Below are 12,500 nucleotides of genomic sequence, written 5' to 3' on the forward strand. Positions count from 1 at the left end.
TAACAATCCCTCACATGGACACGTTTTATTTCTACGCTTGACTGAGTTATCGTAAATATATAAACCTCAATGCTTCAGGAACATGAGTTTCTCCTGAAAAAAATAACCCACTAAAAGTAATAATAATAAAAATAAATTCTAACAAAAAGTATTTTAAAATATTTATATATAAATGAAAAAACTTGGGGGGGGGGGGGGGATTGCATGAAGAGGTTTTTTAGGACCATTAAAATTGTTCCATTATGCATTAATGTAATGAAAATTAAACATACAGTATATAAATATAAATATATATATATATATATATATATATACTGTAATGAATAAAAAAAATTGTAAATAAATTTAAGGACGTTTCATTAATGTTACAATGATAATGGTCTTTAAAACAGGCTTATTTTAGATCATAACATTATTAATTTTTTTGAGTTTTTGTGAAACTGACACAGGTTAATGTTAGCGACCCGTGCGAGAGAAGCTAGTAAAAGCAAACTGACATCACTTTTTTTTTTTCTGTCCTATGCAGATTTTGGCAAATGCACTTAGAGTCACACCTGTGCAAACACACACACACACACACACACACACTCCGGATAGATATCTCTGTATATCCATGTAGCTTCAGAACTGAACGGTTTTATACATAGATCTCTTTTTAAAGTCACTCAGGAAGGCAACGCAAACATTTGTAAGGCAAGATCCATTAGACGCACACATTCTGCCATCCTGAGAAAGAAAAGTGTGAGGGCTGCGTAGCCCTTTAAAACACACAACTATATGTACAGATCCAGAAAGTTCCTCTACGGCGCGTCCGGAAACACACACACACACACACACACACACACACGCTCTAATCGCTCTCTGGCCGCCAGCCGCTGCTCGCTTGACTGAGATGTTCAATGATTGTTTTGGGATTCGGGGAATGGAGAAATGTTGCTGTGTTGCGTTTTTCTGTGTAAACAGGGACAACTTATGTCTGAGGGGTGAAATCTGTTGAAAGTAAAAGATAAATTATCAAAAGGATTTGTCTCGTCTGACAATTTCTGTACGCTACAAACGCTGAAAAGAAAACAGTGGCTTCGTCTGATGTGTAACAAAATAACAACTACTACAAAACAATTCTAAAAATGTAACACCGGGCTGCTGGAAATGTAACAAGTTCTAGAAGAGTAACACCAGGCTGCTGGAATCGCTTCTAAGTGTTAAAAATGTAACAATTCCAGCAACTGGTGTTACAAGTTGTAAAAATGGGTTACACTTTATTTTAATGTGTCCTTGTTCTAGTGTACTTATACATTTAAGTACTGAGTAATATTAAGTAATTACCTACTTACTATACAGTTAGGGTTAGGATAATGGTTGCTTGCATGTAATTATGCATAAATAATTGTTATTATAATAGTAAATACATGTGTAACAAGGACACCTTTAAATAAAGTGTTACCTAAAATTGTAACACCAGGCTGCTGAAATTGCTAGAAAGTGTAAAAAACGTATTAGTTCCAGCAACTGGTGTTACACTGTTACAAGTTGTACAAATACAACAGCAGACAGCTGGAATTATTGCAAAGTTAAAAATGTAACACCGGGCTGCTGGAATTGTTATGAGTTTTAAAAATGTAACACTGTGACATCACGCAGCTGGACTTGTTACAAGTTCTAAAAGTGTAACACCATGATTCTGAAATTGTTACAAAGATTTTAAAACGTAACAATTCAAGCAGCTGGTGTTACACTGTTAAAAGTTGTACAAAAACAAAAAAATAACACCAAGCAGCTGGAATCACTACAATCTTTAGAAACGTTACACTGGGTATCTGGAATTGTTAGGAGTGATAAAAATGTAACACCAGGATCCTGGAACTGTCACAAGTTTAAAACAAATGTAACACCAGGCAGCTGTATTTGTTACAAGTTCTAAACACCCGTGTTTGTTACCGCTTTTAAAAATGTAACGCTGGGCTGCTGGACTTGTTACGTTTCCTACAACGAGTTGTTTCATTTAGAATAGAATATGTTTAGCTATTACAACGTGGCCACTGAGAACATCACTCTTTTCAGTCGTAATGTTTGCGTATTATTACACACTCCTCCGACTGCGCGACACCATCCATCGTTCTCCACTGAGCAAGACGCGTCTCCACAGCAACGGCAAGAAGGCAACAATGAAGCGTTCCTCAAAGCCTCGTCGGTATTTCACCAAGACAGAATCCATCAGGTGACCTTTGCCCTAGCGACGTCACTGGCCGTGTTTGTCGCAGTCGTCGTCCAGGCATCCGTTCATGCGGTGCGAGTCGTCTCCGAAGGCTCCCTGAGACTGCAGCAGCTCGAACTCCTCGTCCAGGAAGTCCAGCGAGTTGTTGCTCGGTAGTCCGCGGATGGTGAACTTGTGCGAGACTTTGGCCCACTGCTCGCGGTTGGCGGCCACGCGCTCGTAAAGCTCGGCCGAACGCGGGAAAATCTCCTGCAGGAGCCTGGAAAAGAACCAGTTCGGTTAAACTCTCGAGCTGCTCTTGACACATAAGCAGCGTCGCATGCATGAAGTGAGATGTTCTCTGACTTGTATATTGGCATGGCAATGTGCTCCATGAAGCTGATCTGGAGTTCAGGGATGTAGGCTTTCTCACGGTCCATCATCTCGCTGGGTCTGTTTCCCATCGCCTTCTCCTGAAGACACAAGAACAGAGTCAGGTGCATCAATGATCGAACTCCATCTCCTGCATCTCTTCAGTCGTCTGATAGTGTACAGTATCCAGTCAAAGTTGTTTCCAGAAGCTTTACTTCCACTGTTCCTCAGCGGAGGAATGATCTTCACAAGCCTCCAGAACACCTCACATCTTCTGAGGAGCCTTGCTTTCTTCAGCTCTCCATCACTGCGTTATACTGAACATCTCATCTTCCTGAGAGACACATGAGCACAGATAGAAATGAGGTTGAACTCACCAGATCGCCCTGAGAGAAGAACTCTTTATAGATCAGCTCCTGTAAAACACACACAGAAGAGTCAGAGAGTTTGACTGAGCGCTGGGGGTCTCGGGTGAGTTAGTGAGCTTCAGGACTGTACCGCGATCTTCCTGGTGGTCTTCCAGCCCTTGGTCTGGTCAGAGAGGTCACAGGAGGTCATGAGGAGACACAGCAGCAGACTGCGATGGCTTTGACTCCTCGGGTTGTAACCGGCTGCACAGACACACTTATACTAAATACTCACATTAATAAAAACTCAAGACAAGACATTTTTTATTCTCACTACAGCTGAAACACTACATTTCATTTTTACTTTATTGTGCAGGACAGTCCAGTGTTATTTTAAAATCATTGAGATACTATTATATTTTTTATAATATTTAGAATTTTGTTTAGTTCTTTTTCATTATTTAAAAATATTTTATTTTATTTTCTGTTTTTGGTTACTAGCTGATTTTTTTAATGTTTATTTCATTTAGCAAAACTATAAATTTTTTGTTAATGATTTTAGTTTTTGTTAACTATAACAACCCTGTGGTTGAACATTTATTAATATTATTTATTTACAAATTATTATTTTTATTTTACATTTTTATCTCAATTAATTAATTAATTCATTTTTATTATATAATTTTATTTTATTTTATTTTATTTTTTATTTAAATTAAAATATTATATATATCTTTTAACCTATTTTATTTCTCAAAATTTAAATAAAACTTAGTTAACTTTTTAACAAATACAAACAAAACTTTATTTATTTGGAATTATTTAATATTTTTATTATATTAATATATATTATTTTATATAATATTTTTATAAATTATGGTAGATTTAATAATTTCTTTTTTTTTTTTACTTTCTCTGAAACATTTTTTTCTAATAGAAATGTAACAGGTGATGTTTATTAAGCCCTGAAATGGTCTCACCATCAGCCATCTTCTGCAGGTCCTTGAAGATCCTCAGGTGATGAGCCAGATCTGTGGCCAGGATGATCTCTCTCATCAGATCCAGCATCCGCTGATAGTCCTGAACACCAGAGAGAGCAGAGCATCATGGTCAGAATGACTCATAGACTTGATCCTTTTCAATCAGAGAAATCGAGCTCGTCGAGGAAGAGATGCACCTTTCTGGAGAACTTCTCAAAGATGTTGCAGCCGTGTGTGTTGAGGATGGCGATGGCCTGAGCGAAGTGATGTCTCTGAAACACAAACACACACACATAGACACTACTAGATCAGCACTGAGTGTGTGTGTGTGTGTGTGTGTGTGTGTGTGTGTGTGTGTGTGTGTGTGTGTGCGTGGTGAACAGCAGAGGGCAGCAGACACACTCCATCTGAGCATCATTCACAGGTGCAAACACATCACAGTTATAGTATAAACTCATGAGTGTGTGTGTGTGTGTGTGTGTACCTCCATCACAGATCCCTCTGAACTGTAAAGGGCTGCCAGAACAGATTGCTGGTGAAAACAGATAAATGTCACACATATTAATTCATAACATTTCACACAAACCATGAAGCGTCTCACGAAGACATTCGGCGGATGAGGGACGTACCGAGGCCACCTGGAAGGAGTTGTTGGTTCCTCGGTGGTCCAGATCATGACACATGCAGGACACGAAGAGCGCCAGGATCTCTATATCTCTGCCAGAACAGAAATTACATCATTTAGTAGGAAACAAAAATTCTACATTTCAATTGTGACTGTATAGAAAATATATAAATTGAATAAATTAGTAGTACAAAATTATAAACATTTAATTAGTACAAAATAGCACAAATGTGAATAAATTAGTAGTTCAAAATAATATAAATTGAAAAGAAAATTGAACAAAATAATATAAATGTAATTAGTACAAAATGGCATAAATTTGAATCAATTAGTAGAAAATAATATAAACTTTAAAAATCAGAAAAAAAAGTTTATTTTATATTGATATTGTATTCTTAATATTTGTTTTATGCTTGTGAAGCACTTTGAGTTGCATTCCATGTAGGAAAAGTACTATATAAATTATTATTATTATTATTATTATTATTATTATAAGTTGAATTAATTAGTTGTACTTCGTTACTTTTAAATCATTAGTAAAAAGGTCATGTGAAAAAAACAAAACAATAAAACTAGAAGCATCCTAATGTACAGGAGTGAGCTGAACACATCTTAAATCATTACTACATTTTTAAATAAAATTACTACATTCATAATTCAAGTGGAGTGCCTTAATCTGGGAGGTGATGAATTGTTGATTTGATTCATTTACATGAGCTGTCTGAATCAACTGATTCACTCAAATGATTCAAACCCCACAGCTGACTGTAAAGCTGTGTAAAGCTCAGCAATGCAGTGTTTTATCCTGTGGCACTGGTTGGGAAAGCAGCTTGTTCCTGGTCTGAGTGGTTCTCTGCTTACTCGAGGTAGTTGGACAGTTGGAGGTTCTTGTAGAGCAGGTAGCAGAAGTGTGAGACGGAGAAAGCGTGCATCCAGTTATGATACGGAGGGTCTCTGTAGCCCTTCTTCACCATCAGACAAAACCTACAACAACAGGAAAAGATGCTCTGAATGTGTCTTATTGATTCATCAGGCAGAAGCTCATCATCCCTCTGCAATGACTTATAGATGAGTCGCTCTGTTGCCTAGCAACAGCATCAGCATCAGCATCAGCTCAGGTGAGAGAGACTCTGATCAAATATTCATGATTGATGAAACTGATCAGCTGTCAGCTACAAATATCAGGTTTTTATGACAGGTTGAGTTTTTTATCATAAAAATGTGTTTGAAAACTTAATACTAATAAGAGCGATGACTGAGAAGTGCACAAGAGCTCGAGGAAAATAGGAGTTTCATCAAAAATATTGGTGAATATATAAATTAGTAGCACAAAATAGCCAAACTGAGTTAATTACTAGTGCAAAATGATATAAATTAATAGTAAAAAATTATATTAATTAGTTCAAAATAGTACATTTGGTTTAAATTAGCAGTACAAAAATGTTATACATTTGTAATAAAAAATGGCAAAATTTTATTAACTAGTAGTACAACTCCTCGCATAAATTAATAGAACAAATAGTATAAACTACCAGTCCAAAAAAATCATTTAAATTACATAAATGTTTTATTATTAGTATATATATTAGTACAAAATAGCCAAATTGTTTTAATTCGTAGCACAAAATAGTCAAATGCAGTAGAAAATGGTTTTAATTTTATCAATTAGTATTACAGTATAATCTGAGAATAAACAGAATAAATTCATAGAATGAATACCGTAACTTGTATAAATTACCCGTTCAAAATAATGTTACTGTATAAACTAATAATTAATTGTATAAACTGTTTGAATTATCGGCACAAAACGGAATAAATGAACAATTACTAGTACAAAATAGTAGTAATAGTTTAAACTAAACCAAATTCAAATCTAAAAACATGATAGATGATTTTAGCTAGATTTGTACAAGATTAGTTCATTATTGACCTTTGGGTGTGTGGTGTTTCTGTACCTGGCTAATGTGTGGAGGTCGAGCTTATAGGTGTTGATGAAGCCCATGTCTTCAAGCATGCTCAGGACGCCCTGAGAGAGAGAGAGAGTGTGTATGAGAGTTTGAAAGAGTGTGAGAGAGTGAGAGAAAGAGTGTGTGTGAGTGTGAGTATGAGAGCGTGACAGAGTGAGAGAAAGTGTGACAGAGAGACAGAAAGAGAAAGTGTGTGTGTGTGTGTGTGTGAGTGTGTGTGTGTGTGTGTGTGTGAGAGAGAGTGTGTGTTTGTATGAGAGTGTGAGAGCGTGTGAGAGAGAGTGAGAGAGTGTGAGAGAGTGTGTGAGAGAGAGAGTGTGAGAGAGAGAGAGAATGAGAGTGTTTGAGAGAGAGAGTGTGTGAGTGTGTGTTTGTGTGTGTGTGTGTGTGTGTGTGTGTGTGTGTGAGAGTGTGTGTTTGTATGAGAGTGTGACAGAGTGTGAGAGAGAGTGTGTGAGAGAGTGTGAGTGTGTGTGTGAGAGTGTGAGAGAGAGAGTGTGTGTGAGTGTGTGTATGAGAGTGTGAGAGAGTGAGAGAGAGTGTGTGAGAGAGAGAGAGAGAGTGTTAGAGTGTGTGTGTGTGTATGAGAGTGTGAGAGCGTGGGAGAGAGAGTGTGTTTGTGAGAATGTGAGAGAGAGAGAGTTTGTGTGAGTATGAGAGTGTGAGAGAGTGTGTGAGAGAGTGAGAGAGTGTGAGAGAGTGTGTGAGAGAGAGAGTGTGAGAGAGAGAGAGAGAGAGAGAGAGTGTGCGAGAGTGAGAGTGTGTGAGAGAGAGAGTGTGTGTGTGTTTGATCAGTGTCTGTCTTCAGTGTTTATCGTCTGGTTCGTGCTCGTGTCGTACCATAGGCGTGCTGTCGTCGGGCAGAGAGCGAGGCGTGTACGTGAACTCGGAGAAGTCCGGATGGATTTTCTGGACCGGCTCGATGCCGCTGTGCAGGAGTTTAGTGACCTCCTCCTCCGAAACCTTCATGTGGTACATCATCATCTCATTGGCCAGATGACTGCGGAACTGAGCCTCATGGACCTTCTTATACAGCAGAGACTGACACACACACACACACACACACAAAGACAAAAAACACATATTTATATTTATAAAGAAATTCATATAAATCAAAATATTCATTCTTTTAATATATTTTATAAATGTAAATCTATATTAACATTTATATATATATATATATATATATATATATATATATATATATATATATATATATATATATATATATATATAAAATGTTTTATATGTTTATTTTATATTTTTAAATATGTATTTTTCATAATTTATATATATATATATATATGGTATATAAACTGTAAAATATATAATAGAATATAAATAAATATTTATATGTTTATACATATACATTTATATACATTTATATGTAAATTTAAATGTATATGTAAAGAAAAGTGTATAAATTATAAAATATAGATATACATTTATAAATACAAATTCTTATGTACATATTCATTAAATTTTTTTATAAAAGAAATTGTGTTATATTTTCTGTTTTCTGCACTTGTAAAAAATACTCCAACTGTTATATGAAAATTATAAAATGACCTTTTATTCATTTTTTTGTCAGTCATATTGTATTAAGTACTGTATATTGATAATAGATGTAATGGATTATAAATTATAAAATATTACTATTTTATATATATATATATGTATGTATGTATGTACAATGTGCAATTGTTATGTAAAATGTACATTTAAAAAATGTAAATTCTATTATACACTATATAAAATATATAATAGAATACACATTAAATGCTAATTTCTATACAAGTTTTTGTCCATGTAATATTGTGTTGAGTGATGGAGGGATGCTGCAGAAGCTCTTACATGAGCGATGCTGATGCCACAGTAGATGGAGAACGCCGTTGCCAGATCCTCATCGAAACGATTGAACCACGGCCCGTTCGTTTTATTGACCAGTTCTGCCACACCGATCACCTCTGATGAGAGAACAGATCAGATCAGATGTTCTCCTGGGTTTCTGTACTTGTGTCTGTGGTTGATGCACATCAGCATCGCTTTGAATCAGAAGTCTCTGATGCGCTCAACTTCTCTACAAGCAAAGCCTCAAGGATCCCTCACTTTCAGTTAGTTCTCTGTAACTCTCAAGCCTGGAGCGGTGTGTTTCTCTTTAGCGGTTCATCTTGATGGGTTTCTGATGGCTGTTTGTGGTAATTATCTTTAAATGTGATTCAGGACTCAATCTTGCAGCATAATTCTCCAGCAGCTTTCACTACACTGTAACCTTTTTTTCTTTTTTTTTGAGGTTGTAAATAAAACTATTGAAGTACATTTTACAATAAAACACTTTCAGGCTTACTACAACATAATATTTCATAATTCAGTTTGTTACCTGTAGTTTCTTTTTTAATTTTAATTTCTTTATTAATTATTTATTTACTAGAAATTGAGTTTCACTGAGTGAATTGTTAATCCTGCACCAAATAAGTTTCTAAATTGCAATGTTAAATACACATTTAATCATTTATATAGATTTTATTTATTTATGAAAATCTAATATTTTCCCCTTAAATTTTCCATAGGGATTTTAGATCTTTATCTACATCCTGTTCAGTTTATTGTAACTGTGTAAATAATTTAATTAAAATTGATAATGTTTTAGATGTCTGAACGAGTGGACGAAATAATCTTTTACGAGCAATTACATTTTTTTATGTAATTTACAAATGTTTTAATATTTTCTTTATTTCAGTGTCTGATTTTCTTCCATAGGGACTGTGTCGGGAACGCCTCCAGGATTGACGCGTCTGACCTTCGTTCTCATCTTTGATGGGGAAGCAGAGGATGTTTCGCGTCCTGAAGCCCGTGCTGTCGTCCACACCGCGGTAAAACAGAGGATGGGAATACGCATCCTTGATGTTTAGGATTTTCCCAGTAGTGGCCACGTGACCAGCGATGCCTTGATCCGCCGGGATACGAAACTCCTTCTGCTCAGACCAGAGAGAGAGTAGGGGAAGTCTGATTCATTCAAATACATTCAAATCACAAAAATACATTATTTGCATGTGCTTTAAATCCTTGCTGGTTAAACATTTAATTTGCATGCTGTTCGGACATGCTTTTTCTGAGCATGCACACATTAAAAATCCTGTCAAACAGCGGCTGAGTACTGGACTGAGTTATCTTTCATGTCTGACTGCGCTAATCCTGTCAAAAACACACGAGGTTTACATATAAACACAGCTGTCTAAAGTCTAAAGTGAAAGTAAGCAGCTGAGAGAAACCGATGCGTAGCTCTTAAAGTGACAGCAGTCTAATAATACTAAGTCATTTAAGAGACAGTTCACCCCAAAAATTTTGAAACCTGTAATTATTTTCACACTCTCATGTTGTCCCAAACCTGTTTTAATTTATTTCTTATGCTGAACACAAAAGAAGACATATTTTGAAACAGTTTGACTTTGATAGTAGGAAAACTGTTTGTTGTTCATAAGGAGATAGACATTCATTCAGGATTAAAACAACTCGAGAGTGAGTAAATGATGGCATTTAATGTTAATAAAACAACAAAACACAAGAGAAAAATCACTCACTGCTCGTGACCAAAGATCTTTAACACAGTAATAATGGGGACGTTTTTTATTTTATTTTATTGAACTAAACTGATATGAATAATAACACTTCTGTCTTCTGTAAAGCAAAATGTGCTTCATAATCATGAATTTTATTACGTTTTATATCACTTTTATGAAAAGTATTTTAATATATAGGTATACATATATATAACTGAAACAAAATATACTTCAAATAATGAATCAATGTAATATTAATTAATCATAATAATAATAAAATAATATATATATATATATATATATATATATATATATATATATATATTTTTTTTTTTTTGTTTTTTTTTTGTTTTTTTTTTGTTTTTGTATTCACTTGTATATGCCCAAAAGGAGGTTTTTCGTGTTTTTTATGAATGATTTTTTTATTTTTTTATTTATTAAACTAAGTAGAATCAGCACTGAGTTAAACTAAGCTGAATAATGACACTGTTGTCTTCTGCTACACAGCTGCATTCCCTTTAAAATCAGTGAATATTAAAGTAATATTCCTGTTTATTAGCTTTGAATGGATCTGTACTGTATGAAGCGCTGCATGTGATCTGACACAAACCTCGTCATCGTTCACGACTCCTCCATCAAACACTTTAGCCACGAGTTCATGACTGAAGTGATCCAGCAGGAACACAGAACAACTGAGAGAGAGACAGAGAACACGCTAAAACAACACTCATCCCATAATATCCGTGTTTCAGCTCTGTCTGTGTTAGACTTGTGAATATGCAGCGTGTGTGCGTTTGATTAAATGTTTCTAGATTTGATTGGAGTTAATTGATATTTATTCGGCTGCTGCTCTGTCCATGCTAACAGTCTGGAACAAAGCCCAAAACTATCAAAGCCATAATGAAGCATGTGTTTGTGTCTCACATCTCAGCGTTGCTCAGGTTTCTGGCCTCGATGATGATCTCCTGCAGTAATACAGACACGTCATCTGAACGAGAGACGGAGAGAAAGATGTTACACGGTGAATCTGCTTCATCACATGCATGCATGCAAACCTTCTTTAGAGTCGACATGAAACATCGTTTGATTTCTGTAACGTGACTGGAATTATAGTATTACTGTAACACTTGAAATGCATTAACTAACAATGTGATGCACTATTTCTAATCACTAAAGCATCACTGTTCATTGTTAGTTCATGTCAGCTCAGTGCCATTAAATAATAATAACACTTTACATTACATTATTCAACTATATTATACAATTCTTGATGTTAATGATGTATTAATTAATTTTAAAATAAACAATTGGCAAAATGAGCTGTGATTAATAAATACTTTTAGATATATTTGTTAACTAATTTAATACATTTCATTTCAGTGCAATGCAATGCAATGCAATTCAAGTCAATTCAATTAATTTTAAATGCAATGCAATTCATTTCAATTTATTTAAATGAAAAGCAATGTAATGCAATGCAATTCAATTCAATTTAATTCAATACAATGCAAAGCAAAGTCAATTAAAATAATTTAAATACAATGCAAATGTAATTTAATTTAATTCAATTAATTTCAATGCAATGCAATTCAACTTAATGCAATGCAAAGCAAGCAATTATTTTCAATTCAATTAATTTAATTTAATTGCAATGCGATGCAATTCAATTCAATGCAAATTCATGCAATTCATTTCAATGCAATGCAATTTAAATCAAATCAATTTAATTAAATTTAATGCAAAGCAATGCAATTAATTTCAATCAAGAGCAATTTGATTTAATTCAATACATTGCAATGCAATTGAAATCAATTAAATTAATTTCAGTGCAATGCAATGCAATTCAATTCAAAGCTGCTTTATTCAATTCAATTAATTTAAATCCAATGCAATGCATTAACACACACACACACACACACACATACATATATATATATATATATGTGTGTGTATCAAACGGCCTGGATCAGCAAAAAAATATTGTGGTTTGAGAGGTGGAGACAGTTATTAAATATAGAAGAGAGATTATGAAAGGAAACATGTTTTTCTTGATAACCGGGTCACTGATAAATCACTGACAATCAGATCAGGAGCATGAATTATGATGGTAAAAAGAGTCAGTGTTGATTCATCCTGACATTCAGATTATTCCTGACTCACCGAGGTGTGTGAAGAGGTTTTTAGCCACTTGCAGCAGAGCCTGAAGAAAACAAGACAGATAAGAGTCAATATGCGCGTGTGTGTGTGTGTGTGTGTGTGTGTGTGTGTGTGTGTGTGTGTGTTGAAGGGTCAGGGCAGTATGTGCTATTCCTGGTGCATTGTGGGATTTCACAGCAGTCTGAAAACCTGTGAGACCCCCAGAGCTGTCCATATAGAGTCCATCACTTTCCCTCCCTCGCTCTCTCGCTCTTCCAGTTCAATTCAATTAACTTCAATTCAACTAACTGTTTAACAG

At 35.0% G+C, this 12,500-nt stretch overlaps 1 protein-coding gene across 6 annotated transcripts in view; it reads right to left on the reverse strand.

Moving 5' to 3' along the window:
• Positions 1-12,500, reverse strand: part of LOC128029101 (cGMP-dependent 3',5'-cyclic phosphodiesterase-like) — a 105,103-nt gene that overhangs the window by 356 nt on the left and 92,247 nt on the right. For all 6 annotated transcript variants that reach the window (XM_052616635.1, XM_052616636.1, XM_052616639.1 and 3 more), the window contains 16 exons: positions 12,206-12,245; positions 10,970-11,033; positions 10,656-10,737; positions 9,286-9,460; positions 8,340-8,452; positions 7,326-7,526; positions 6,474-6,544; positions 5,380-5,502; positions 4,523-4,610; positions 4,378-4,425; positions 4,091-4,165; positions 3,894-3,993; positions 3,065-3,177; positions 2,944-2,982; positions 2,561-2,667; positions 1-2,474 (listed from right to left, as the gene is read on the reverse strand). The exon at positions 1-2,474 is cut by the window's left edge and continues 356 nt beyond it. In XM_052616635.1, coding sequence (XP_052472595.1) covers positions 2,240-2,474; positions 2,561-2,667; positions 2,944-2,982; positions 3,065-3,177; positions 3,894-3,993; positions 4,091-4,165; positions 4,378-4,425; positions 4,523-4,610; positions 5,380-5,502; positions 6,474-6,544; positions 7,326-7,526; positions 8,340-8,452; positions 9,286-9,460; positions 10,656-10,737; positions 10,970-11,033; positions 12,206-12,245 — 1,674 coding nt within the window. In that variant the 3' untranslated portion in view covers positions 1-2,239. The remainder of the gene's footprint in view (positions 2,475-2,560; positions 2,668-2,943; positions 2,983-3,064; positions 3,178-3,893; positions 3,994-4,090; positions 4,166-4,377; positions 4,426-4,522; positions 4,611-5,379; positions 5,503-6,473; positions 6,545-7,325; positions 7,527-8,339; positions 8,453-9,285; positions 9,461-10,655; positions 10,738-10,969; positions 11,034-12,205; positions 12,246-12,500) is intronic.

This window comes from Carassius gibelio, chromosome A15, assembly GCF_023724105.1.
Source record: "Carassius gibelio isolate Cgi1373 ecotype wild population from Czech Republic chromosome A15, carGib1.2-hapl.c, whole genome shotgun sequence".
Lineage (NCBI taxonomy): Eukaryota > Metazoa > Chordata > Actinopteri > Cypriniformes > Cyprinidae > Carassius > Carassius gibelio.